Source organism: Miscanthus floridulus, chromosome 17, assembly GCF_019320115.1.
Source record: "Miscanthus floridulus cultivar M001 chromosome 17, ASM1932011v1, whole genome shotgun sequence".
Lineage (NCBI taxonomy): Eukaryota > Viridiplantae > Streptophyta > Magnoliopsida > Poales > Poaceae > Miscanthus > Miscanthus floridulus.
The window spans coordinates 63947766-63974424 of NC_089596.1; the positions used below are offsets into that span (position 1 = coordinate 63947766).

The 26659-nt window shown below is 49.2% G+C and overlaps 1 protein-coding gene and 1 pseudogene across 1 annotated transcript; one reads left to right on the forward strand and one right to left on the reverse strand.

Annotated features, from left to right (window-relative positions):
- Window positions 1-268: 268 nt before the first annotated feature.
- LOC136516788 (protein MLP1 homolog) lies at window positions 269-6013 on the forward strand (annotated as a pseudogene).
- Window positions 6014-13548: 7535 nt separating this feature from the next.
- On the reverse strand, window positions 13549-26293 carry LOC136517128 (protein ALTERED PHOSPHATE STARVATION RESPONSE 1-like). The gene is made up of 4 exons (XM_066510645.1): window positions 25034-26293; window positions 16745-16920; window positions 15106-15329; window positions 13549-14735 (listed from the first exon to the last, which is right to left on the reverse strand). Exons 1-4 carry the CDS (start codon window positions 26157-26159, stop codon window positions 13943-13945), a joined length of 2319 nt encoding a protein of 772 aa, XP_066366742.1. The 5' UTR covers window positions 26160-26293; the 3' UTR covers window positions 13549-13942.
- Window positions 26294-26659: the final 366 nt, after the last annotated feature.

Genomic DNA, 26659 nt, shown 5'->3' on the forward strand with positions numbered 1-26659 from the left:
ATGGAGGAGAGCCGAGGCAAAAAGAAAAAAAAAAAAAAGAGGCGTGCCGTTGGCGGTCGAGCACCGATCCCATGTGTTGACAATGATATCGACACCGGTACTGTATGTTACATTGGGTCGCCGGCCGGGCAGACGTACAGTCAGCACCGTTGGGCCAGCGCAGGAGGGGACAGGGGTGGCAGGCTCGCCGCCGAGTATAGCTCGGTATTCGGTACTACGGAGTACTAGTACTCGGTACGAGGCGCCTAGCTAGGCACGGGACGGACTCCTCGATCCTCGTCTCTCGGCTCGGCCCACGCGCCAGCGCGTCGCGCGTCTCCCCGGTTTCGTCCTCGGGACCGATCACCAGGCGCCAGCGCTTTCCTACGCCCCGCGTTGCGTGAGCGTGACCAGCTGCCCCCTCCGTCCCTCCAATAAGTAGCAGCAGCAGGCTCCGCCGCCCGGACGACGCTTCCCAAGCCAAGAACCTCTCTAGTCTCCAGCTTCCGGACTTCAAAATCCACCCCTCTCCACGAAAAATTCCAAGTCGAAACCCCGGCCCTCCACTTCCCGGCGGCCACGCCTGATCAAGTCGCGCAAGAAATCACTGGTGCGTCTTCTTCGTCGGAGGTCAGGATTACCCCTCCCGTCTCTGCTGCCTGTTCGCCGGCATCCGCTCCTCCTTGTGTTGGTGTTGGTGGCGATCTCGATCGCCTTAGTGACCCTGCGTTTTCGTGTGTTGTTTGCAGGGTGCGGGTCCGATGACGGGGGACGCCGTCTTGGACGGCCTCATGGAGGTCTTCCCGCAGGTGAGTGCCGATTAATCCAGTTCATAGCTGTTCCCATTGACTGATCGTGTCTGAAGAACACGACGAGTAAATAAGATGTATCGTGTCTGAACACGACGAGTAAGTAAGATTTTTACTTGTGTTCTGTACTTCTGTTAAGCAAAACTTGCGTGGTATTTTATCTGAAGAGAAGAGTTTCTTTGTTGAGGATCCTCTGCGTTGCCAAAGTCCAAACATATTCAGTCTGGCATTACTTAGAGAAGAAGACATTGTTGACCTTTTCTATCCAGAAAAAGCCTTTTTTTTTAGAGCGTGCTTAGCACGTATTTCATTAACAGGAGTTAGAGAAATAAGTACATGCCCAACATCCCTTCACGGCGAGATGCCATTAGTGATGGGGTAAACACGGACACATGGCACCGCGGTTGAATACACTTGGTTGTGACTAAAGTAAGAGACTAATTGAGCGACCGAAGCAGCGGAAACCGGCTGATGCTAACGAAGCGTAGCGCCAATCACTGGATGACAGGCTGGTGAAACCAGTGCCTACCCAGCTGTGCGCTTCGTCGACGATGAGGCGGAGGAGCTGTTGCGGTGGTCTAGAAACCCTGTCGAAGGTTCGACGATTGCGCTCCTTCCATAGGTTCCACGATGTGAGCAGCACCGCCAAGTCGAACTCCTTTCTAGCCGATTTAGGCACCAGCTTTCTAGATCGCAGCCACCAATCGGCCAAGGTTGCCTCATCCTGAGGAGCTGAGGAGCGATATCCAGAAAAACCTCGGGCACCAAATGTCTAGATTTATTCCGACGAGTAGGAAAAGGCTTTAGACATAGCTTAAAGTATGGATAAACTTCTAATGTACATCTGTTAACAGGGTGTGCATATATATTTATTCAAACTGATATAAATATAATGGTTTAGTTCATTATCTTTTTATTGGTGCTAGATGCATCAGGAAACCAAAACTTTTTCTTGGGTGAGTTGCATGTACATAGGACAAATTAAGACCTGTCTAAAATATCCATTGATCTTGTTGTCTTCTTTCTTGAAAGTAAACAAAACTAGTTCAAGTGTGCCTTTTTATTGAATATGACTCGCACAGAAATTTTGTAAAACTTAGGCTAGATTCTACAGTTTGTGGCATGCTATTAACTCTCTTTGTATGTACTGTTGTTTCAGTCGATTAGTTGCAAGTGCTCTTAGAAAATCGTATACCTGTTTCTAGGATCCTAATTTTGTATATGTTCAGGTTGACTTCTCGACACTGATAGAAGTTTCCATACAGTTCAAGGATGACATTGATGCGGCTGCAGATTATATCGTCCAGAATGTCGTCCCAAATATTGTCCAAGAGCCCAGTCATCCAAACATAAATGAGGATTTGAATATTCATGGTAAATTCCCATCCTGTTCTTTCAATTACTTGTTGGTTCCTTCAAAAATGTTAGGCAAAACAACATTCAATATCTATTATTTACATCTTATTATGTCACATGTTACTTTTCTTTAATTAAAACATGCCAACACCTACCTTTTTTGATCCATATGTTTATCTTTCTGTTGATATGTTGTAGCAGTGGTCTGTACTGGACCTTTAGATTTACCAGATAAACACAGTGTTTAACAAACATTTTTATGTGGATTTTGAGGTTTTGTCTTGTGTTTTGGGCCTGGAAAGCTTAACATATATTCTTATAGTCAGTGGCATATCCCTTAGGAAAGTTGAGAGTCATAGTCCTTCCTAATCTGTTCAGTGAAGTAATATATAGTCATACCATTCCTTCATTTTTCTTTTCATTTCATAGACTTCTTTTTTGTATTGACAAGTTCTCTCTCAGGAAATCAGCAGGCATTTGATGACACAAATACACACTTAGGGCTTGATTCGTTTGATAACAAAACAAATTCAAATTCTGTACAGTTTGACCTGTCCAACAAAACCTCAGTTGAACAGGAAGATATCCTCACTGGATTATGTCCTGAAGTTTTTGATGTTCCATCAACATCTGGTCAGAATTGCATATCTGAAGAGTTCAGTTCTGGTTCTCTGCTAGTTGGTTCTCTGATGCAAAACACCTATTCCGAGAGAAACTCTGAGCTTTCATCCTCTGGAGGTGATATGTCACTGCATGATGATGCTTTCCCTCATGTGACTGTACAATCAAGCAATTCTGTTAACCTCGAGTCTCTTGATGATGTCATTGCCAATGAACATTACAAAAAGGTAAATCTTTTTTTTTGTTAAGTCAGATAACTTTTAGAGTTGTACCAAGTGAAAGCTTCTACAGTTAATAAAAGTTGTGGTACAGATGCTTACATTCATGATAAATGATCAATTTACAAAGTTTTCATGATAAATGATCAATTTACAAAGTTCCACTTTTAGTTAGTTTATTTTGTGTGTGTATATACTCATATTTAATTATTAATGTCATTATGTTGTTTACTCCATAGCATTGATTTGCATGCAAAGTCTTCATGCAGTTGACTGCAGGCATACATATATGATATATTATGTGCTCTTTGTAACTCTAATACTAGAAACTACAGCTAATTGCCAATCTCTCTTTTTGTATGGCTCAGAATGCCCTGATGTCAAATGTCGTTGCAATAAGTGAAATGCTACAGGAGGTAGAAATAAATGAAGAAAATACAAAACGTGCTATTTCAGAAGCAAGCCAAGCTGGTAATGATATTCTTGTAAAGGTTGAGGAACTAAAAGAGATGACAACTCTTGCAGTTGGAGAAAACAACAAGGTTCTGCATGCAATAGTTTTTTTTATGAATGCTCCAACATTTGTTTTTTGTAGACTGCCAGATAAAATTATTTCTTTCCTTTCTTTACAATATGTAGGTGGAAGGGGAGATTTTTGCTGAAAAATCTATTCTAGCAGCAGAAGCACAGGAGCTTCAATGTCGGTTGTCCAACATTTCTGAAGAAACAAAAAGTTTTGTGCTGGCTATCGATAAGGTAAATATTTTATTGCACTATAATTCATCTGTTTTTCTGTAAAATTTTAAATGTACTTAATATCAACACTTTCCAGGTGAGTGTATCTCCATTTGTTTTTGTGCAGACATGCAACCGGTAACCCAAGATTCAAATTTGTTATTCTTTGATTAACACTTATAATCTAAAAAATACGGATTATGAACACGCAGCCCAATATTTATACCTGTTATTCTTTGAATAACACTTAATCTAAATATTTGTAGATTGTACCATGTAAACTTGGTATCATTGGATCCATATTTTAAAAATACTTTTATATCAATGTCAGTCATTATTAAAATTGTAATGTATGAGGTATTAATGATCAAACTGTGACGTTATAGACCATTTCAAGTCAAACCACACCTTATTACAAAAATAAAATGAGGGAGTACTAGAGAACATAACGACACCTTAAGATTCATTTCCAAATTACACTTTCATTTGTACCGCAATATGCTCCCCCAGTACTGGAAATGGTTCTCAGGGTTTGACGCATGCAAAGCCAATTTCAAGTACAGGCCATGTTTTTAATTTACTCCCTCTTTCATATTAGTTGTCATTAGCTTTGTCCAAAGTCAAACCTTAAAAGATTTATTTATGTTTTTAGATTCACCATGAAAGTTACCTTCATGGAGTATTATACAATTCGCATGTTGTTAAACTATATGAATTTACAGGAATTGGTAGTCTAATATAAAAGATGGACTTAATAAGATAATAAGACAACTAAATTGACAAGTAATTTGAAGTCGAGTGGGTACACCTTGTTTCAGTTACCATTTGGACGTGACCCTAATCCAAGTCAGTTGGTGAATGGAAATTGTTCCACAACCAAGATGAGTTTATTCATGATATGAATCTCTCCCAGTTCTCGACTCGTTAGTTTTATATGATTTTTTAACCTATGTCCATTGTTCACACTTTCATAAACTTACATGTATGTCATATTGTCATGTATGCTATGAAGATGCAAGATACTCTTCAAAGAAGACTTGCTGCTGCAGAAGCAGAAAGAGCAGCTGCTGAGAAGGCAAAGCTTGAAAGAGAAGCATCAGCTCAGAAAAGTCTTAATGAACAGGAACTCCTTCTTGAAGCAGCAAAGAACAAGTCTAAGAGGTTGGAACAGGAAGCACAGGAGAACGCAAAGGTAACAACTATATGTTGCGATAAAGGACCAACATTGACTTCTGATCAGAGGTGCAGTGCTTGAGTCATGCTTTAATAAACAATGGCTAATATGAGCTAATTTATGATACAGCTGAGAGAGTTACTGACAGAGCGAGGACATGTTGTGGATGCATTGCAGTAAGTGTTGTAAAAACGATGTAGTTCATTGTTCTATATATTGGAATGTTCAATGCTTGTCCTCCATTTGTCTTTAAAATATTGACATGCCATTTTTTTTACCTCAGTGGGGAAATGCTTGGAATCTTTGACAGCATAACAAAGCTTAAGCTAAGAGTGGATATTCAGATTCCTGTTGATGAACAATGGCAACATATTTCATTGAGATTGTCTTAGTCTAACTTGACTGTTGAAGAGCCAGTGCAACAAGTTCCATTTGTTTCGGCTAGCTCAGCTCTTGATGAACAATTGCAACAAATTCCATTGATCTCGTCAAGGTCTACTGTTGATGAAGCAGTGCAACAAATTCCACCAGTCTTGTCTTGCTCGGCTTCTGATGAACAACTGCAAGTAATTTCACCGATCCTGTCTAGCTCCACTTTTGATGAACCGCAGCAACTAGTTTCGCCGAGATTGTCTAGCTTGGTGAGATCAGCAAGATCCGACAGCAGTTTGGCTGTAATCATTAGCGTCTAAAAGCAACTGGTTATCTGCTGTGGAATCTAGGATTGATGATGTTTCTTATGCCAGTTTTGGCTTAGACGATAGTTGGGATGTAGTGGATGACGATGACGAGACAATGGAGTCCCCAGCTAGCATACCTATGCTGCTCTAGATTTACTTACCAGTATTTGCTGGTATCTTCATCAAGATTAGCTAGAAGTTGTGCCGTAAGCCATAACTTTCTCTTGATGTATAGATTCTTCTATGAAGTACTAAACTATAATGGTTATTTTGATCGGGTACAAGCTGAAGGATAAACGAGAGATCAGTGATCAAAATTTGTGTCATTTTGTGGATGCAGTTATGTGACTCTGTTTCTTGCTGTTGTGACGTTTTGATGTCGTTTTCATATGTTGCTACCAATGGATGTTTGTTCATTGCGTTCTGTGTCCCGTTTTGATAATAAGTAATTTGATTTCACTCGGCCAGCCAGTTGTAACTGTTACGGCCAAAGAAGCCTGCACAGCGAATGCCTCAGCTATTTGCCCTGTCAAATCTTCCGGTCGTGATAATTTCTCTGGTATCTGCATCTGTACCGTAACCGGAATATAATATCCCTTTCTTTAGGGATGTGCCGGAGCACGTGAAGGAAGTGCAATACGAAGTTGAAGCGACCACATTAAAAAAAATCCATATCTATATTTTTTTTAATCTATATCTATATATATACCTAATAATAAAGAGGCAAACTTTCTGCCATGCTTTTTTTCTGCCTCCTCCGAATTTCCTTTCCAGTCCGGGTCGAATTCCTTTTCCAAGTATTTTTACGGCTGTCGCATGTGTTCTGACTTCTAGCACGTCCGCTCGGCTCCTTGCAACTTGATAGTCCCTTCAATAAAAACAACTAGCCTGTGAAAAATACGCGAACACAGGTCTCCAATAACAGAAGAGAGACCACACACCGACATATCATATGCTTTACGTGATATAAAACAAAACATTTTATATTTATTCTTCTTTGAGCTGCATTGATTCAAGAAATCCCGGTTGATACATAAATACTTGATTTCCCTTTTTATTTCACCTCAGTCGTGAAACAGTACAAGATGAAATGTTATAAATAATTAGGTAAAAGTAATTTTGAAGTGCTCGATGATCATCCTGATTGGGCACTATAATAACTAAATTGTATTATAGTTCAATAAAGGATCTTGACATGAAGATACTTTTAGGCTTAGTTGGTGCCGTAGTTTGGATGCCACGGATATATCTTGTTTGAAACCGCTTAAAAGTGGCAGTTGTAGAACGCGACAATCATGCAAACACGTCATGGTTGCGGTGATTTTTCTCATCGCATCAGGCCACGGGCCATGGGATTTGAACTAGAGTCCTGTTTTTTTGTGCCGCAACTCGCACCACAGACGCACTGCACGGTGAGCATGCACAAAGACGAACCAAAACATGATCAAAGTACGGCGAGCAAAATAAAAAGCCACACTTGCGGCAAAGTTTGACAAGAAAATGAAACTATGACATGCAGAAACAGTGCTAAGAAAGTGTGGCAAATCGTAGTTATACCGGTGAAACACACAGTTATATAAAAAAAACTAGGACGTGGCAAACAAACCCTATGCCCCATGGCCATTTTTAGACTCTCGAAAAAAGGAAGGACTCCCGTTACAACGCACGGACATATTTGACAGTAGGTCTAAAGACCAAATCCCAACCTAGTCTGATTCATGAGTCACGAGAGTTATGTTCCTGTACCCCATCTCCCCTCTCGACTTCACATATTTAACCCCCTTCCTTCTTGATGCATCTTAGCCTGCCCTAAAACAAAAGAATCCAGCTGATACATACAATCACGGTAAATAGATCTTTCTCGAGGTGGTTGAAATGCCCGCCTCGGTTAATCAAATAAAAAAACAAAAAAAGAGAAAAATCCATGGACAGGCCCGCCGAGCCCATCCACGGCTGCAGCATCCGCCCGTGCGCACCGCCGCTCGTCGGGACCACCCTCCACCAGATCCGCCGCCGGCAGGTGGTGCAGGTCGCCGGATCTGGAGCTCAAGGTGGCGGAGCTCGCCGGATCCGACACCCGCCCACCGGATCTGGAGCTCGAGGTGGTGGAGCTCGCCAGATCCACACTGCCAGGCCGGAGGGAGCTCGTCGGAGGGAGAGAGGAGAGAGGGTGCACCGGAGATGACGTAGGGCTGAGGTGGAGGAGGAGCGCCGCCACCTCGCTTGCGCCTGGCGGATCCGGGCTGCTCCTCGCCGGTGCACGCCAAATCCACCGTCGGAGCAGACCTCCGCCACCGGGAGACGCGCCACCGGAGCAGACCTCCGCTCCGCTCACCGGCCACCGCCTCCATCCCGAGAGAGAGATAGAGAGAGGTGTGAGAGAGAGAGAGAGAGGCTCGGTGAGGAGAGGGAGAGGGAGACGGTCGCTATTGGAGGGAGAGGAGTGAGAGGGGCACTCGGTGAGGAGAGGGAGAGGGAGACGGGCGCTCGCGTAGTCGCACTCGGTGTGCGGCTGAGAGAGGGAGGAGAGGTTGAGTGAAGTGAAACCCTAAATCAGGTATATATACTCAGAGCGATTTATCGGGTCGAGATGGGCTTTTCCAATTCAAACTGAGCTTGGCCACATTAACGGCCCGCCTCAGGAAAATGGCCCTATTTTTACAGGTGGGCCTTTTATATGGCCCGCCTCTGTTAATATATTTTAGGTAACCGCCTCGGTAAATCTATTTTGTGAGGAGGTTAACTGTGACCGTCTCGGTTAATAAAAAACGACCGCCTCGGTTAATCCCAGGCATTAACCGAGGTGGTTGAAATTCCTACCCGTCTCCGACGTCATTTTTAAAACGTCTCGCATAATTTTTTCTAGTAGTAGTGATATATGATAATTAACTAAATTATAAGTTGTATCATGATGGGATCAGATATTCACATGTAGTGACTACTCATTATTCTCCTCATCTTAGTGACCTAGACTTCTAGACGCTCGGCCAATCAAACTCACTGTCATCCATATTAGGATTCCTACATTGGGACGCGGCACATCATCTACAGCCTGTTCGGCAGGCCGTAAACGATCGTGGATTGTTTACTGTTGGTTGGTTTGGTGTGAGAGAAAAATACTGTTCTGGCTGGAAATTTACGATCGTTTACGACCAAGCGAACAAGCTGTAGATGGTCTAGCCATGTAGCCCAAAGTCTAGGGGCCAAGCGACCAAGCGACCATTGTTTACTGTTCTGGATGGAAATTTACGATCGTTTACGACCAAGCAAACATGCGGTAGATTAGTCTAGACCTCACATCACCATCTAGATGGTCTAGCCATGTAGCCCAAAGTCTAGGGGCTAAACAAATCATTAACCTTAAGACTAGCATCTAGACGCCTTCTAGATGGGCTAGACTTCGATCTAACAGATCACTGGTTGTATATCACTTTATCATATTAAACCTTAATTTATTTTGAAATATATTAATATGGCCTTTTATGCTAATTATATATGCAAATACCTCATTAATAACCTGTTAATATCTTGCATGCGGCGAGCTTGGCTCTAGAGAAACAGACTTCGTTCTCGTTTCTCGGGAGTCAGACTCCAACCAAACGCTGCGCTATTGCATCTATGGAGCCTGACCAACCCATATACATATGACCAAATAGGTTATAATGACTATGTACCTGTGCAAATGAGCATGTTTGTCTGAGTCATCTTGTTGACTCTTCTGACTTCTGTTGAGGTTGTTTTTTTATGGAAAATCCTTAGTTTATACTCTGTATTTATCATAAATACACTTTAATATAATTGAGTCTTACAAAATAATAACCTTACAGTTACAGAGGCACCACTCGTTGACAATGACGGGGCCGGGCGAGGTGTCGGCGGCATATCGCGAGCCGCGAGCGGCACCAGCCACGACCACGTCGTCGCCTAGCCGGAACCGAAGGGAAGGCGTCCGGACGCCCGATGATGTCTGGTCGCCAGGCGCCCAGGAGCGCAACGTCGCCGGGCCGGCCGGTCTCTGGGGCCCACCCATCAGGGTGGGATCGCGTGGCCGCGGCCAACGAACAACCGGTTAACGCTCAGTACGCGTTCTGAGCTTCTGAGCTTCTTCCCCGTGTCGCCCGTCGAGCGGCTTTAAATTCCCGTCACGCAAGGGCTGCCTGAAACAGACGCCTCAGCATAACACACAGGAGCAGGAGGAGGGCTTATTCCAAGTCTCGGTCGCTTGTTCCTTCAACTTCAGGTACAATTTATTTGCATCTTTCTCTCCGGAGAGTTTGTTCATCATCCATACGCTTTTTTGGTCTAAATTTAACCACTTGGCAGGTCGTCCCATACAACCGAATGTAGCATGATCAAAGATTCGATGCTGAAATATGGATCGGGACGAGTTTTTCTTTTATTCCGATCTCATATGACACTCAAAATAGAAGTAGAACTAAAGGAAAAATGTACCTTGCTTGCATCTGTATTTGAGAGGCATTGTTTAGCATTGGGAGAACACACAGTGTAGATATTCAGTATATGCATATCACCTTATCAAAACAAAATGTGTTCCTAGCGCTTTGTGGTTGTCGCAAAACCAAACTACCCAAAAATCTATTTTACTGTTAAATGGTAGGAGTAATAGTAGAGTTGTGTGTGGTTCTAAGAATACCCTGAATATATAACATAACATTATTATTATTAGGTTCCTATACATGTTTTCGCTATACGTTACCAAAAAGCTTTATATAGATTTTTTTCCCCTTGCTTTTAGTTTCGATATCATGCCAAATGGTGTTGACACATTTATCCTAAGGGTCTTAAAATTTCCGTAAGGTAAAATTTTGTTCACATTGAAACATACATTTTGGCTCTGGAATATGAATGAATATATTGATGCTACCTCGCTCAGGCTACAAAGCTGCACGCCGAGGCTTGACCGTACTTTGAATGGCATCACCAGTCCAGTGTTACTCTACATTCATTTAGCTATATATACAAAACAGAATTATGGCACTAAAGGGTCTCTAGCTACTCTGTCTGCAGCAATAAACTTCGTGGATGGTCGGCTTCAACCTGTCATTTTCACCCTGCGCAGCAAAATCATTCCTAGCGGTCGCGGACATGCCACGTTTCCAGGACCAAATAGTTCGTTTGTGATGATAATGACAACTAGTGAGCCTTTTTCTTTTTCGTATAACCCTTTGGTTAAACCAAAATCAGCTTAGCTCTGACAAGCATTTTGTACGCAAACGAGATGTTCTCTCGCCGGTCGCCGGACGCCGGTTGATCGAAGAACTCAACCCTGGTGAGTGGTGTACAGAGAGGTCTGGCATTGTCAGGCTGCTGGCTTATTGCTGCGAGTTTTGTTTCATATTAAGCAGCACCCTGGGTTCAGATTATACGGCGACGCTCTGAGAGAAACAATGGAAAAGGATTTTGAAGGGGCCTGGCCTGAACAAAGAAAATGCGGTTGTCGACTGTGGCAGTTCACTCACTGCTGTGTTGCTGCGCGTGTCGTACTAGGAAACGGAAACAGAGGATCGTCGCTCGCTCCGATGGGAAGTCGGATTGATCGAGTTGGAGCAGAACTGGCCGCACAGCAATGCATCACCGGCGCGCCAACAGTGCCGATCTGAGGGCCTATAAAGCTTCGGGCGCAGAATGAAGTTGCATTATTCTGGTCGCCATGGGAAAGGGGGAGAAGAAGAAGCTGGAGAAGGTGCGGAGCGCGGCGCGCGGCGCGGCAGCAGGTCGGCAAGCTCTACATCATCGCTGCCTGCCTCGCGCTGCTTGTCTGTGGTAGCTGCACCTGCAGCAGCGGCAGCCATCCCAAACGTACGTTACGTGTTTATCCCGCAGCTTGCAGCACGGCGTACGATGCGTTCTTGTGTACCAGTCCATAATATATGCTTATGCTGCCTTACCTTTTGTTTCTTTTCTTTTTTTTTTTTGAGAGAGAGAGAAGAGCGTACAATGCGCTTACGTATAGATTGATTGATTCACGAGCAGAGCTTCCGGCCTGTACGAGTATACGTGATAGGTCGATACGAGTACGAGTATACGGTAATTATTCTTCACATATACCTCAATCAAATTTGAAGTATTGGCATGGAGTACCGTACCGCAAAGCATCGTCGGAGTATCGGAAAATTAATCTTTATATTTTTATAATCATGTTTTTCTAATACATCACAATGCGTACATCGGAAAGTATCCGTGTGTATCACTGTATCGAGAATTCGTCCTGTTCGCTTGTGTTATGAGCCTTACTTTTCAAAAAAAAAAACGGTGTTTTTATCTGACAACAGGCAAAACGAACGAGGCCAGGCGTATAAATAAAGGCCGTGAGGCCTACATAACCGTGTTCACTGTTCAGTTCTTGTAGGTGCTCTTCTTGGATTGGATGGAGGCTAGGAAAATTTAGTGGGCGCCAGTGTGCCACCGTGCCAGAGTGCCGACTTCCGACGTAGGAAAACAAATATACAGCACCCGTCGATCGGCAACAGAGGCTACCGTGGCGTGGCACTGGCGGGGGCGAATAATGTGTGGTGGTGAGAGCGGTAACCGTGGCTCAGGGAATATGAGATTGTGTCTGCGTGGCGCATGCCGGATCGACAGGGTCCAGCTCCAGCCCAACCAACCTCCTCGTGCACGCACGGCTCCTGACTCACGTCGGGGCCTCTCCTGGGCTCGGCGTCCGCGCAAGCCTCCTTATGCTTTGGGCTGGTGATTGCCCAGCCCGTTGTTCCACCACATGGGCCGGCCCTGTTTTTCAAGGCCGTGCACCTGAGTTGAATAACCAAAGCAAAGCTTCTGCATTATTACTTTATTATAATCTATTTTCGAAGGGAGAGGCTCACACCATGGAGCCGTCGAAACTGATGATTTTTTTTCTTTCTAAATTCATTTTATGTAGTACAATGTAATTTTCATCCTGGCCTGTCAATAGTATTTTACAAATTTGATTATTGCATGATCGCAGGGAAGAAAAGCAAGAAACAGGATAAGACCACCAGCAAACAGATTAGGAAGTAGCTAGGGATGGATATCGTACCGCACGGAGCCACGGAGGCTGCTATATTTGGCCGGCATTATAGCTTCATGTGAACATTACAAACATGCAAGCAGCCAGCAGGTACGTACGTGTACGCTAGAGCCGGTCCCGTCGCAGTCGCATGCCAGTAACAGTAAGCTAGCGTGTGTGCTGGGCACAGCTAAAGAACCAGGAATGTCACTGTGACATTCACAATGAGATCAAATGAAGCAAACAGTTATTCAAAGGGGTACTGAACTTCATACTTTACGTGGATGTCACTGTCACGTAGGGGTTGGGTACACGTATACAGTGTGACCTGCTGGGTGCTAGCCGCAGGGAAATCTTCTCCGTTGTTCTTTTTATTTCTTATTCTGTTTCGACCGTTGTATGAAAAAATTATGTTCTAAACTATGTAAATTTGTAAGGATCATGCATATCTCGAGTCACATACCATGTAAATTCCCATTCTCGCAGGCTCTAAAAAAAAATCCCTTTCTGGCAGCAAGCTTGTCATTGCAAACGCAGCAAAATCAGGTTCAGAATCCAAGTTGATAAAAAGAAGGTACGTGAATCCTACCATAAAAAGAACTATGCAGCTACTCCTTCTGTGTATAAAAAAAAATACAGTTCTTACTTTTCGAACCGAACAATTTAAATTTTAATTAAAATTATATAAAAAATACTAACATTCATGTGCACAGTAATTTAAACTTTATTAGAGCCACAAATGTTAATAATAATCATTACAAACTTGGTAAACTTAAACTTATTTGACTTGTATAAATCCTATAGTCATATTCTTTTATAAACGGAGAGAGTACAATTTATGTTCATATATGAGAAAACGCAGACATCTTCAAAAAAAGATCAAAAAAGAAAACGCTGGTGTTAATTCAGGACAGTGCAGGTTCTCTCTACTTGTCAAGGGTGCCTCAGAAAGCTGGAGGGGTGAATATCACAACAAAATTTATCATTTACATAGACCACGGCTTTCACCCTCAGATTGTAACTAGTTCATCACAAGCTAACTATCCAGCATGTCAGCCTGTTCGCTTGCTCGAATACGATCGTAGATTATAAGCTGGAATAGGATTTTTCTCTCACACCAAACCAGCCAGCAGTAAATAATCCACATCGTTTACGACGAAACAAACAGGCTGAAAGTACCCAATGAATTCATCAATTCAATAAATTAAACAAGAACAGGCACCATCCCCTACTATCCTCATCCAAAGAGCTACTAGCCTATTACACATACCGCAAAAAGGGGTAGGAGAGCACATGCCTTACAACACTTGGCGAGGGAGGGAGGGATATTACTGATCCTAACTCCTGTACATATTATCCATCTAGTTGTTTTCCTGATCCTGCATCAACGACATCAGCCTCAGCTTCGAGTACATATCAAAAGAGGCGCTGGAGAAGTCGGTCAGAGCGCGGAACAACTCTGGCAGATGTGCCTTCAGGATCGAGAGGGACTTCTCCCTGACCTGTTTTGATAGCTTATTATGGGATTCAATCTCATCATCAAGCTTGCTCTTCAAGCTCTCCACCACGAATTTCTTCTCTGTGACTGCATCCTTATGTCCTATCCCCTCGCCGCTCTCTGGATCAACGTCGAACGCTTTGCGCTGTGAATGCTTGTGGTACCAGTCCTCAAAAGCCCGGGCCTTACGCATGTACTCCCTACGAGTCTGCTCACAGGTCTCCTTCTGTTTCAACTCCTCATCTTGAACACCTAATATGGTATCCAAGACTGCTCGAAAAGTGACAATGGCTGTCTTGGCAAGATCATCAGGCAGCTTGGTTAGGTGCTCATTCCAGGCTTGAAGAAAAGCTTTGATAGGAGGTTGTTGCATCCTGGGTGGCGATGTTACTTTCTCCTTCAAGCTGCTCTCTATGGGTATAAGGTTCAACTTCAACCAGCTATAGAGAGCATTTATGTATTCCTTTTGATAGTTCATGAGGTCAGTAAAATTTGTTATCCACTTATCTACAATATCTCGCAGCTGTCGTGTATGGCTGTGGTGATAATCACTTGTTTCAATACTGGAATCAGAAATATCAACTGACTTCAGATTTAGGACAGTTTCCAGCTGGTTTGCGTGATGCACATGCATGTCCTCCCACATTTTTGCCATCCTGAAATGATAGCAGAAAATATAGATTATAAAAACTGTTGGGCTACTAGACCATTCATTTAACAGAAATTAATAAACCAAACAAAGCGAGTAACAATATGTGATGCCACTAAAAAAAACATAATTCCTGTCCATGCACAGCAAGTCAGGTTTCACAATAAACTGTTGATGCTGTGAGTAAGCTCAAAATTGATTGTTACTGAATCAGAAGAGAAGTGCTGCATACAGCGGTGTCATAAAAATTGCATGCAACTATATTAAACACAGAAACGAAATGATGTATTGGTGTTCTAAAAAGTAAAAACACATCTGAAAAGTTTAGTGTTTGTCATCATGCATGATAGGAAAAAAAAAAGACCCAGATAAGGTACCAGTCAGCAAGATCCAATAGTCTTGGGTAGAGTTGATTATCACGGAGATGCTGAATTTCTGACACAGTTGAATCCATTGATTGCATATCAACTATGTATCTAGTATGCAAGTGCGTTACCGCAGCTTTCGTTTTCTCAAGAACTTCAATGGAAGCATTGTGTTTCTTTTGTCTATTTAACAAAGCAACCTTCCTCTGATACTCAAGCTTCATAATCTCACCAGCCTGTACAGATGAGGACAAGGGAAAATTTTAGCAACAGCCATGTGGAAACCATACAGTTCAAATGCTTCAAATGAAACAAGCATCAATGTCAAATTTATAACTATAACAGAGTTGCCTAATCCTTCTCTAATCAAGCAAAAATGTTACAGAAAACTTATGCGATTGGTACTATATTTTGTTTCAGATATTAGGGAACATGTAAAAAACATATTAATACAGCCATGTTGAAAAGTTGTAGTGAATGCAAACTTCAAATATTAAGACTACAATAAACAGATGGAAAATTGGAGACCAAACCTTCACTTCAAACTTTAAGATTACAATAGCCAGAAAGAAATTTAGATGTCAAACCTCCATTCACATGATTGACCATATGTTCCATTCATATATTGAGAAAAGTTACATTTCTTTGATTCTCTGCCATATTTAAGTGTTATGATTAAGTGCACTATTAAAAATTCCTTACTCCCATGCAGCATAATTGCATAAAAGTTTATATTGCACAATTTGACATGAAATATTTTTCAGTGGGTCTTCCACGGTACAATCAAAAGTGCCACACTTAGGCACAAAATCTTTAAATCACCTTAGGCAGTACGGCACATGTATGCCTGATGAAAGGCAGCAGCCGCAGATGAGGTCACAGATGACGTCAGAGGTTGAACCGTGCCCAACAAGCCCACAGCATGCCTCATCCCAAACCATATTGTTGGGCGCTACTGGGGTCCAGGACACTTCCCATCTGATCTACAGAAGCCACCTAAACGAACAATGATGGCATGCTTCATCTTCAACCATCATCTCCATGAGAACCACCCAATCTAGGAGTCGAATAGAAGCAGTGAACTGCTGCGTCATCCCCCCCCCCCCCCCCCCCCCTGCTGCGTCATCCCCCCCCCCCCCCACGCATGTACACACACACACCTTTCCTCCTCTAACTTGTCCTTAATGATAAGCACTGATGCCATCAACACTGTCGGCAAAATGATTCAGGGAAGTAGTAAGGGGTCAAAGGTAGCAGCAGATTCAGCAGTCCCACTCATGGGCACTCCGATTTTAGCTACTCGAAGCTCAATCCACTGGATTGCAGCAAGACCGTCCGGCGGGCAATAACTGGGCCAAGTGCTTCTGCACCATGCATCTTGCACTTGGGAGGTAAAGTTGGACGCCTTGACAATGGTGGCATGGCAATGCACCTGGTTACTCCTTGAGGAGCTATTACTGTGCTGCTCCTGTCTTAGTGCCTGGGCATGCACCTTTTGTGCTTTAAACTACAGGTAGGCACCAGGACGGGCAAAAAATGGGAAATTTTTTTTGCAGGTGCACCAGACCAAACTCCGCATATTCCATAGAACCAGTACAGGATATAAAAGTTCATGTTGCTAGGTATAAAAAAACTAAGTAATGAGATGTACCTTCACTTCATCATAGAGCTTTTTCTCCCATGCTAAGATTTTATCTACTACAGTTGCCAAGGTCTCCAATTCATCATTTTCGAAGTCATCCTTCCCATCATCACCATTTTGCATTCCTTTGAAGGATCTATTCCATGTAATTATTTTCATGACTCTTGCAGAATGATCAATATGCCCTGCAAAAGTTATTATGAACATGATCAAATGAGGGAGTGTAAGTAGACAGCTATATTACACTAAGTGCAAGTGAAGCATGGCAGAATGTATTTTTTATTATGACTAATGCTCAAGTAAATTAAAAGAATACAGCATAACTATTGATCAGCTGGTGCAATCTTTTTATAGAAAAAATTAGCAGAAGAGATTAAGGACTCTTATGCATTTGGATACAAAATAATCAAAATAGCTATGTCATCTTCACTGGCAGTGGTGACACATTTTAGTCCATTGGATCACATAGGAGAATGCATAAACATACTAATAAAAAGGCCTCCCTTAACTACGTCACTAGAGTTTTGTTACTATGAAAGAATAAGCCAAACTTGTCTCTTTTTTAATTATGTATAATAACAAATTAATTTGTATTATGCTAGGCAGCCAGGGGTGGCGCCTAGTGCCTAATCCCCAACCAGGAAAGCTAAGCAGAAATCAGTTGCTATGCACCGAAGTGGCACCAAAGAAGCTAGGCAGCTGATTTTTGAAACAGTTGAACAAAAGAAAGCCCACACAGGTGACTGTGATGGCATCCACCATCATTTTCCCAAACACAACTGAAGTAAAAAATTGTCACAACGATGGAAGACTAGAATGCAATGGAAGTAAAAATTAGTTACAACGATGAGGAAGAATTTCCAGCTGCCCACCATATGTGACCAGATGGAAGACAAAAATGGAGGTGCCTTTTGCACATGGGAACCTCATAATGACAAGGTGTCTGATAGGATTTCAGATCCTACCGGCGATTGGTCGGAGGTTGTAAGGGTGAGAGATCGGGAATCGAGGCTTAAACCGCGATGGAGCACGGCGGGGCGCCGTGATCTCGCGAAGGGAGAGGGTGGCGGCGATACAGTACCGGCGCTACAGTGCCGCGGTACTGTTCACGGGAGAGAGAAGGCGGCTAGGGTTTCTCCCGGCTCCCTGAGGAAGCCGGAAACAATAATTGTTTCTGCTTACCAAATTAGTCCCTGATCACAAGTATTTATCTCGTCCATTGAAATATGAAAATAACCCCCTGATTCTATAGAAATTATCTAGACTTAGCCACTAATACCCTTTCGCCGGCCCTAATGCATGCCGGTCATAACATCTCCCCCCGCCTGCGCAAACAGCTCGTCCTCGAGCTGAAAGTCGGGGAAGTGAACACGGAACTCCTCCAAGGGCTCCCAAGTAGCGTCGTCGTTCGGAAGCCCACGCCACTGGATCAACACATGCCAGACTCCACGGCGCTGCTGCGCCCGTAACGCCCGAGCCGGCTCCGGAGACAGCCGGCCATCGACGGTCGGCGGCAGCGCGCCTGGCAGTGCTGGCGGCTCCCCCCGATGGCGCTTTAGGAGGCTCACATGAAAGACATTGTGGAGCCGGGCACCCTCAGGAAGCTCCAGGCGGTACGCAACAGCGCCCACGCGTTCCAGGACTCGGAACGGCCCGGCGTAACGCGGCCCGAGCTTGTGCTTGGCGCGGGGGTCCAGCGACTGCGTAGTGCGGTGAAGTAGGCGCAGCCAGACCCAATCGTCGACGGCGAACTCGATATCGCGGTGGCCAGCGTCGTAGTACCGCTTGGCGAGCTGCTGGGCCTGTAGTAGACGTTGACGAACCTCCGCGATAATCTCGTCGCGGCCACGGAGGAGGGCGTCAGCAACCTCCGTGCGCGCCGTCCCCGGCTGGTACGGCACCATGGGCGGTGGCGGGCGGCCGTAGACGACCTCGAACGGCGACGCGCGAAGGGCGGTGTGGAAGGAAGTATTATAACAATACTCCGCCCACGAGAGCCAGTCCACCCATGCGCGAGGACGATCACCTGTAACACAGCGCAAGTACATAGCAATCACTTTGTTAACCACCTCGGACTGGCCGTCGGTCTGTGGGTGGAACACCGTACTGAGGCGCAACTTGACGCCCGCCATCCGGAAGAGATCACGCCAGACATGCCCGGTAAACACCGGATCCCGATCACTGACGATGGATGTGGGAAACCCGTGCAACCGGACGATGCCGTCGAAGAATGCCCGAGCGACGGAGGTGGCCGTATATGGGTGGCCCAGCGCAATGAAATGCGCATACTTCGAGAAGCGATCCACCACCGTCAAGATGACCGACTTGCCGCCCACCTTGGGGAGGCCCTCGATGAAATCCATGGAGACGTCCGCCCACACTTGGGACGGCACCTCCAAGGGCTGCAGCAGCCCGGCAGGCCGTAGAGACTCCGTCTTGTTGCGCTGGCACACCTCACAGGACCGCACCCAGTCTTGCACCAGGGTGCGATCGCCGGGCACGAAGAAGTCGGAGCGAAGGCGGTGGAGAGTCTTCTGGACGCCCTCGTGGCCAGCGGAGTGGGCCAGCGAGAGCACCCGGTGGCGCAGATCGCCGTGGTCGGGCACGAAGACGCGGCGCCCGTGGAGAAGTAGCCCGGCGTCCGAGCGCCAGGGCGCCTGCAGCTCGCCGGCCGCCAACTGCTGTTGCAGCAGCTGCGCATCAGCCGCCGTCACCGTCGCGCGGCGGATGTCATCGATGAAGGCGAAGGAGGGGCCCGAGATGGCGCACGCACTGGCGCCCCCTTTCCCGCCCGAGTCGGCCACTGACTCGGTGTCGCGGCGGGACAGGGCGTCAGCCACCGTGTTCAGCCGGCCAGGGCGGTATTCGACGGTGAAGTCGAACCCAAACAGCTTGCTGATCCATTGGTGCTGGGGTACCGTCGACAGGCGCTGGTCCAACAAAAACTTCAAACTGTAATGGTCAGTGCGGATGAGAAAATGACGACCCCAGAGGTACGGCCGCCAGTGGCGCACCGCTTGCACCAAACCAATCAGTTCGCGCTCATACGCCGCCAGCTTCAAGTGACGAGCCGCGAAGGGACGGCTGAAGAAAGCGAGGGGGCCGGTGCCCTGATGCAGGACGGCACCAAACCCCACGCCCGAAGCGTCGCAGTCCACCATGAACAACTGGTCGAAATCTGGCATTTGGAGGACCGGTCCGGTAGTGAGGGCGCGCTTGAGCGCCTGGAACGCCTCCGCCGCCTCAGCGTCTCGCCGCAAGAGACGCGTAAGCGGGGCAGCGATGAGGCCGAAGTCCCGGATGAATTTCCGGTAGTAGCCGGCGAGCCCCAGGAACCCCCGGAGGGCCCGGGCGCCACGCGGAGGGGGCCACGCCGCGACGGCAGCCACCTTGTCGGCGTCCATAGCGACGCTTGCAGCAGAGATGACGTGGCCAAGGTAGGCCACCGACGTCGCGCCGAAGGAGCACTTCGAGCGCTTGAGGTGCAGGCGGTGAGCACGCAGCGCGTTGAGGACGATGGCGATGTGCTGCAGATGCTCCGCCCACGATGAGCTGTAGATCAGAATGTCGTCAAAGAAGACGAGCACAAACCTTCGCAGGAGCGGTCGGAGCACGTCATTCATGAGGGCCTGGAATGTCGCCGGATCATTGGAGAGGCCAAAGGGCATCACCAGGAACTCGTAGTGCCCGTGGTGGGTGCGGAACGCCGTCTTGGCGATGTCGTCCGGGTGCATGCGCACCTGGTGGTAGCCCGAGCACAGATCGAGCTTAGTGAAGAATTGAGCCCCATGGAGCTCGTCAAGCAGCTCGTCCACGACCGGGATCGGGAACTTGTCCTTGGACGTCTTGGCGTTGAGGGCGCGATAGTCGATGCAGAAACGCCACGAATTGTCCGCCTTGCGGACCAGCAGCACCGGGGCTGAAAACGGCGACGTGCTGGGCCAAATAATCCCCTGAGCCAGCATATCGCGACACTGGCGCTCCAGCTCATCCTTCTGGAGTTGCGGGTACCGGTACGGGCGCACTGCCACAGGCGTCGTCCCCGGAAGGAGATGGATGCGGTGGTCGTATGAGCGGGGAGGCGGAAGGCCCTGAGGCTCGGCGAAGATGGCGGCATGCTGCTGTAGGAGGCGGTCCAGCAGGGGCTGCTCGGAGACAGCCGCCGCTGCCGCAGTGGGCGCCTGCGACGCCGCGTCGGTGGCGCCACCCTCACCGCGCCAGACGATGCGCCTGCCCTGGCGCCAGAACGATAGCGTCATCGCCTCGAAGTCCCACAGGAGAGGACCCAAGGTCTTCAGGAAGGCGACGCCGAGGATGAAGTCGAAGCACCCCAAGTCGAGGCCGACGCACGTGATGGCGAAGGACTCGGACCCGACGACGAGGGGTACGTTGCGCGCGATGCCCACACACGGAAGTCGATCTCCGTTGGCGACGGTTACGCGGAGCTGAGCACCCCCCGAGGCACAAAGACCCAGGCGACGCATGGTGGCACTCTGAAGGTAGTTGTGGGTGGAGCCGGTGTCAAGAAGCGCTAGCAAGCGCACGCCCTTGATGGAGACCGGCAGCAGCATAGTGTTTTCCGTGCGGATGCCGGCCACCGCATGGAGGGACACTACCAAGGCGTTGGCTGCTGCAGGTTCGGCGGCCTGTTCCTCCTCCGCCGGATGAGGCTCATCAGCCGCCGCGTCGGCTGCCAGGAGGTCGTCGTCAATGTAATCATCAGCCTCCAAGTAGAAGAGCCGCGGGCACACATGGCCACGGACGTAGGGTTCGTCACAGTTGAAGCAAAGGCCCTGCCGGCGACGTTCCGCCATCTCCGCCGGGGAGAGACGACGGAAAGGGCGAGCGCCAGTCGCGGGCGCCTGCTGGGTGTTGGGCGCGGCCTGCGCGGCAGCCCCGGCCTAGCCGTGGCCTCCTCCAGGGGCGCGCGGCGGTGGCAGCAGCGCCTGCCGCTGCTGCGGCCGTGGTCCCCGGAAGGGGGCCGGAGGAGCGACCGCCGCGGCGCGACGTTCAAATGCCCGGGCGAGGTACATAGCCGTCTGGAGATTCTGCGGATCGCGGAGCTCGACATCCACCTTGATGTGCTCGGGGAGACCACCCACGAACAGCTCCGCCTTCTGAGGTCCGGAGATGTTCCGAGAGTGGCAGAGTACTGCGTTGAAGCGCTGCGAGTACTCCTGAACCGTCGACAGGAAGGGCAGCCGCGCTAGCTCGGAGATACAAGTATTCCGCACGGCCGGCCCGAACTGGAGATTGCACAAGGACCTGAAGCGATCCCACGGCGGCATGCCCTCATCTTGTTCCAGGGCATAATACCACGTCTGTGCTGCGCCCTTAAGGTGGTAGGACGCGAGCCACGTTCGGTCGGACGCCAAGGTGCGCTGCCCGCGAAAAAACTGCTCACACTGATTGAGCCAGTTCAGCGGGTCCTCAGAGCCGTCATATGTGGCGAACTCCAGCTTGTAGAACTTCGGCGGTAGCCGGTCGGAGACGGCGTCGTCACCGGCAGCGGCCGCAGCTGCTGCTGCTGCGTCGGCCGAGGCAGACACTCCAGCGTCGGTTGCTGCCAGGGACGCCTCCGGGATGAGAGTGCCGTCCATGCCGCCGTAGAGGACGCCGGAGACCGACGGGGCGGCGTGGAACGCCGGCGCAGCTGTGTTGGCCGAGTATGGAAGGGACGGCTGCGGCGACGTGGACGTATAGATCGGGGCCGACGTGGCCATCGCCCACGTCGGGATCGGGGACGGCGAGCGAGGGAATTGGATTTGGTGGATGGGAACAGATGACGGGCGGGGTGGGGGTGGTGGGACGACGGCGGCGGCATGCCATACGGGTACGTGATCGCGAGGGTGGGCGTTGGCGCGGCCATGGACGGGGGTGGCGGCGGCATAGGGAAAAGGTGCGGAAGCGGCGGCTGTGGTGGTGACCGCTGGGCGTGGAGCAGGTCCTGGAGGACGCCCCGCACCTCCTCCATGGAGGCCTGCATGGCCGCCATGTTATGGCTCAGCCCGGCAATGGCCACCGAGGTCTGTTCCTGGGACAGGAGAACGACGGGGGCGCTCGCGCTCGCTGAGTGGGCGACGATCGCCCCAGAGGTCATGGGGACAGCGAGCGAGGTGGAGGGCGGCGGCGATGATGGGCGCGGCGGCGCAGACAGCGGAGGAAGCGAGGCCGAGGGCTGGGGACCTGACATCTCTGATACCAGGTTGATAGGATTTCGGATCCTACCGGCGATTGGTCGGAGGTTGTAAGGGTGAGAGATCGGGAATCGAGGCTTAAACCGCGATGGAGCACGGCGGGGCGCCGTGATCTCGCGAAGGGAGAGGGTGGCGGCGCTACAGTACCGGCGCTACAGTGCCGCGGTACTGTTCACGGGAGAGAGAAGGCGGCTAGGGTTTCTCCCGGCTCCCTGAGGAAGCCGGAAACAATAATTGTTTCTGCTTACCAAATTAGTCCCTGATCACAAGTATTTATCTCGTCCATTGAAATATGAAAATAACCCCCTGATTCTATAGAAATTATCTAGACTTAGCCACTAATACCCTTTCGCCGGCCATAATGCATGCCGGTCATAACAGTGTCACACTCAGTGAAAAACAAGGCGCGATTCCGCGCTCGCCTAGGCGCGACTAGGCGCTGGGCGGAGGCCTCCCGCGGGGCCTAGGGGGTGAGGCGGCATCTAGGCGGTGGGCGCGCGCGTTTGCGGAGGAGGCGGCGCCTGGGCGTGATGCGCGTGCGTTTTGGCGGGCAGGAGAGCGCGCGCGAGCGGGCGGCTGCGCGGGAAAGAAAGCGGCGGCGCGGGAAGGATCGATTTGCCGGCCATGGTACGTCTCCGGCCGATTCGTCGTGCGCGAAGCTTGTACTTGACGCCGTGGACCCGTTTTCCGCATCACCGGCCATCTTCTCCCTCCGTGCAGGCCTCCTCGCGCCGCCTCCGTCCGCCGGCCCGCCGCCGCCCCTGGAGCTCCCGTGCGCCCCCTCCTCGCCGGGCCGCCACTGCTGGTGAGCTCCACGCCTCACCTGCCTCGTTGCCCCTCGCCCCGCCTCTCGGGAACCCCAAGGGGAGGTCCGCCCGCCCCTTGCTCCTCTCTCCTCTGCTCGGCTGCTCCTTTCTATCTTCCTGCTCTGTACGCCTAGAAAACGCCTAGGCACGCCTAGGCGCTAGGCGATGGGTCACCGCCTAGCGCCTAAAAAAACATTGGTCACACTATGCAGATAATTAATGAAAAACCGCATAGTTACATAGTATTAACATACATATTCTGAATGCCATGTTTAGACAGATAGTACTCAAATCTTCCCTGCTTGTATGTTAAAAGGAATGCACACTGGTTATCCATCCTACAAATCAAACAGGTAACACAATTACTACCCACCACTATGATTCCTCTCCATGATTCTATAAATTTTAAAGCACTGGCAGTTTTCATACAACAACAACAACAAAGCCTTTAAGTCCCAAACAAGTTGGGGTAGGCAGTTTTCATCAGCTATTAAAATTAAAAACATATCAGTGATAATTTAGCAACACAATACTATTATTATCAGTGATAATTTATTGTTCGTCTAAGAATTTGTTTCTTCATAAGAAGATATCACATGCTTTATTCTCTTTATTCTTGTCAATTTTAGTGAGCCCTTACTTCACAATTGATCTAATCTGGTTTTGCCACTTTGCCATAAAAGGGAAAACACAGCCAAGATTGTGAAGCTTACACACAGGACAAACTGTATAGAAAAAATACATCACTATGGAACTTGCATTCTAAGTTCAGTACACAGTTACAATATGTCATCCATTGATCAAGATGCTGACTACGTATATGTAAGACAGAATAATAATGAAGCGATAGTGCACCAATGATTGAGCTTGTTCGCTGGTTGGTTTCTGGGCTGATAAGCCCAGCTGGTGCTGGTTTGTTGTGAGAGGAAAACACTGTTGGCTGGCTGATAAACCCTAGCTAAAACCAACAAGCGAATAGGCTGATTGTCCCAAAAACATTGTTAACCAACAGCTGCCTAGTAGTTACAAAACGCCTTGTACGCCCGCATGTTACCTGTTGAGGAAAATGGGATATTGGAGTGTGGGAGCTCACTTGACTCTGCAACAGCCCCACCACCACTACCAACCTCTGAGACACTAGTTCTTGACCTCTATGTACCAAAGAATCCATCGCATCACTATCACCATCAGCAAAAATGTTTTTTTTTTCATTTGACAAATCCACAACAACAGACACAAAAGGCCACCACCTGGGAGACTAAAACATCAAAAAAAGGCACAATCAAGTCACTGACCTCGGTTGTCGGCGAAATTGGAGTGGTAATGCATTCTGTTGGCCTCCAGCGCCTTGGATACCTCACCGGCGCTCTCTGACGCCTTCAAGAACCTCTCGTCGATTTGTGCAAGCACGCAGAGGAGGTCCACACGCGGCATCTCGGCGTGGACTACCTTACCCGCCTTACCACCGGTGACCAGCGTGACCGGTGGCGCCGGCTCTGTGTGTTGATGGTGCGCCGCCTTAAGCTTCCCCTTTCCCTTCTTTTTGGACGAGTGTTTCGGCGGCTTCAGGGGCAGAGATGCAGGTGGAGTGGCCATCTCCGGCGTCCGCGGCTCCTCCTCAAACTCCTCAGATAGCGGCACGGACGTGGCCGTTGGCGGAGGGGAATGAGGCGGGCGCGGTGGCGATGGCAGTACCGGCTCCACCATGATCTCCTCATCCTCAGGGGCCATGGAGGCCATCCCCTCGTCCATGGAGAAGAAATAGTCCCACGTGTCAACTCCGGCCTTCATCTCCGACGAGGGCGGGGGAGGAGGTGGCGGAGGCTGAGGAGTAACCGGCGTCCCCGGCGGTGGAGGCAACAAGGGCGGGGGCACCAGCGGGCGGGGGCGCAACCGCTGTCGACGGTCGTCGAGGTGGCCGTCATCCTCCTCTTCCTCCTCCCTCTCTGCCTCGTCCTCGTCCTCCTCCCTAATGGAGTCGCTGTGGAGCATGGCGGGATTCTTGTTGCCGGACGACGGCGGCAGTGGCATGCTGATGGAGCGGTGGATCTTCGCCGGCGACGGCGAGAAATCCGGCAGAGGCGGCGGCGGCGGTGGCAGCGAGTCGAGCGGCGGCGGCGGCGGCATTATCGCGTCGGCGCCCGACGGCGAGGCACCCGCCGCTACCGCGCCGATCCCGCCCTGCGCGGCAATGGGCGCCGCCGTCTCGTCCGACGCCCCCGGCGGCGGCGGCGGGGGCAAGCCCTCCCCGTGCGCGAACTCCGAGAGCGCGGCGCCGGTGTCCTTGAGCGAGGCGGCGTAGGCCGAGTGCGCGGCGGCGAAGGCGTTCCGCGCCGCGACGGCCGCTTTCATCAGCTGGCGCCGCTCCTTGCAGCGCGCCACCGCCTCCTCGTTCTCGATCCGCGACTGCGCGCACCCCATCTCGTCTCGTCTCCTCTCCTCCGCAGCTCCGCTTCCCTTCCCCCCACCTCACCGCATTGCGCCCTCAAACACCCGCAAGACGAGCAGAGCAGAAGCGAAGCGAAGCGGAGCAAGGCAGGCGGAGTGGGCGAGCAAGCGGGCGGGCGGGTGGATCTACCAGAGAGAGTTGTTGCCCTGCCTGCCCCTCCTGCTGGTGCTCGGTCGGCGTGACGACGGACGAGGGGCTCGGTGGACGGGTGGAGTGAGTTCACCCTCACTACCCTTTCTGCTGTCTTGCCCTCCTCACTGACACTTGGTCCCCACCTGCAGCGGGTCCGAAGCGTCAGCGACTGCGTGGGTCGCGTCTGCGGCGCCGATGGGCCTGGTGGACCTCGGTCAGTGGTGGCAGTGCACCCGCGCGTGCCGCGCCTGTGCTGTGTTTGTCCCCGTCCTCTCGGCTTTGGGAGCGTGGTGCTGCTCGCCTGCCGCTGCCGCTGCCGCTGCCGCGCGCCCGGCTCAGC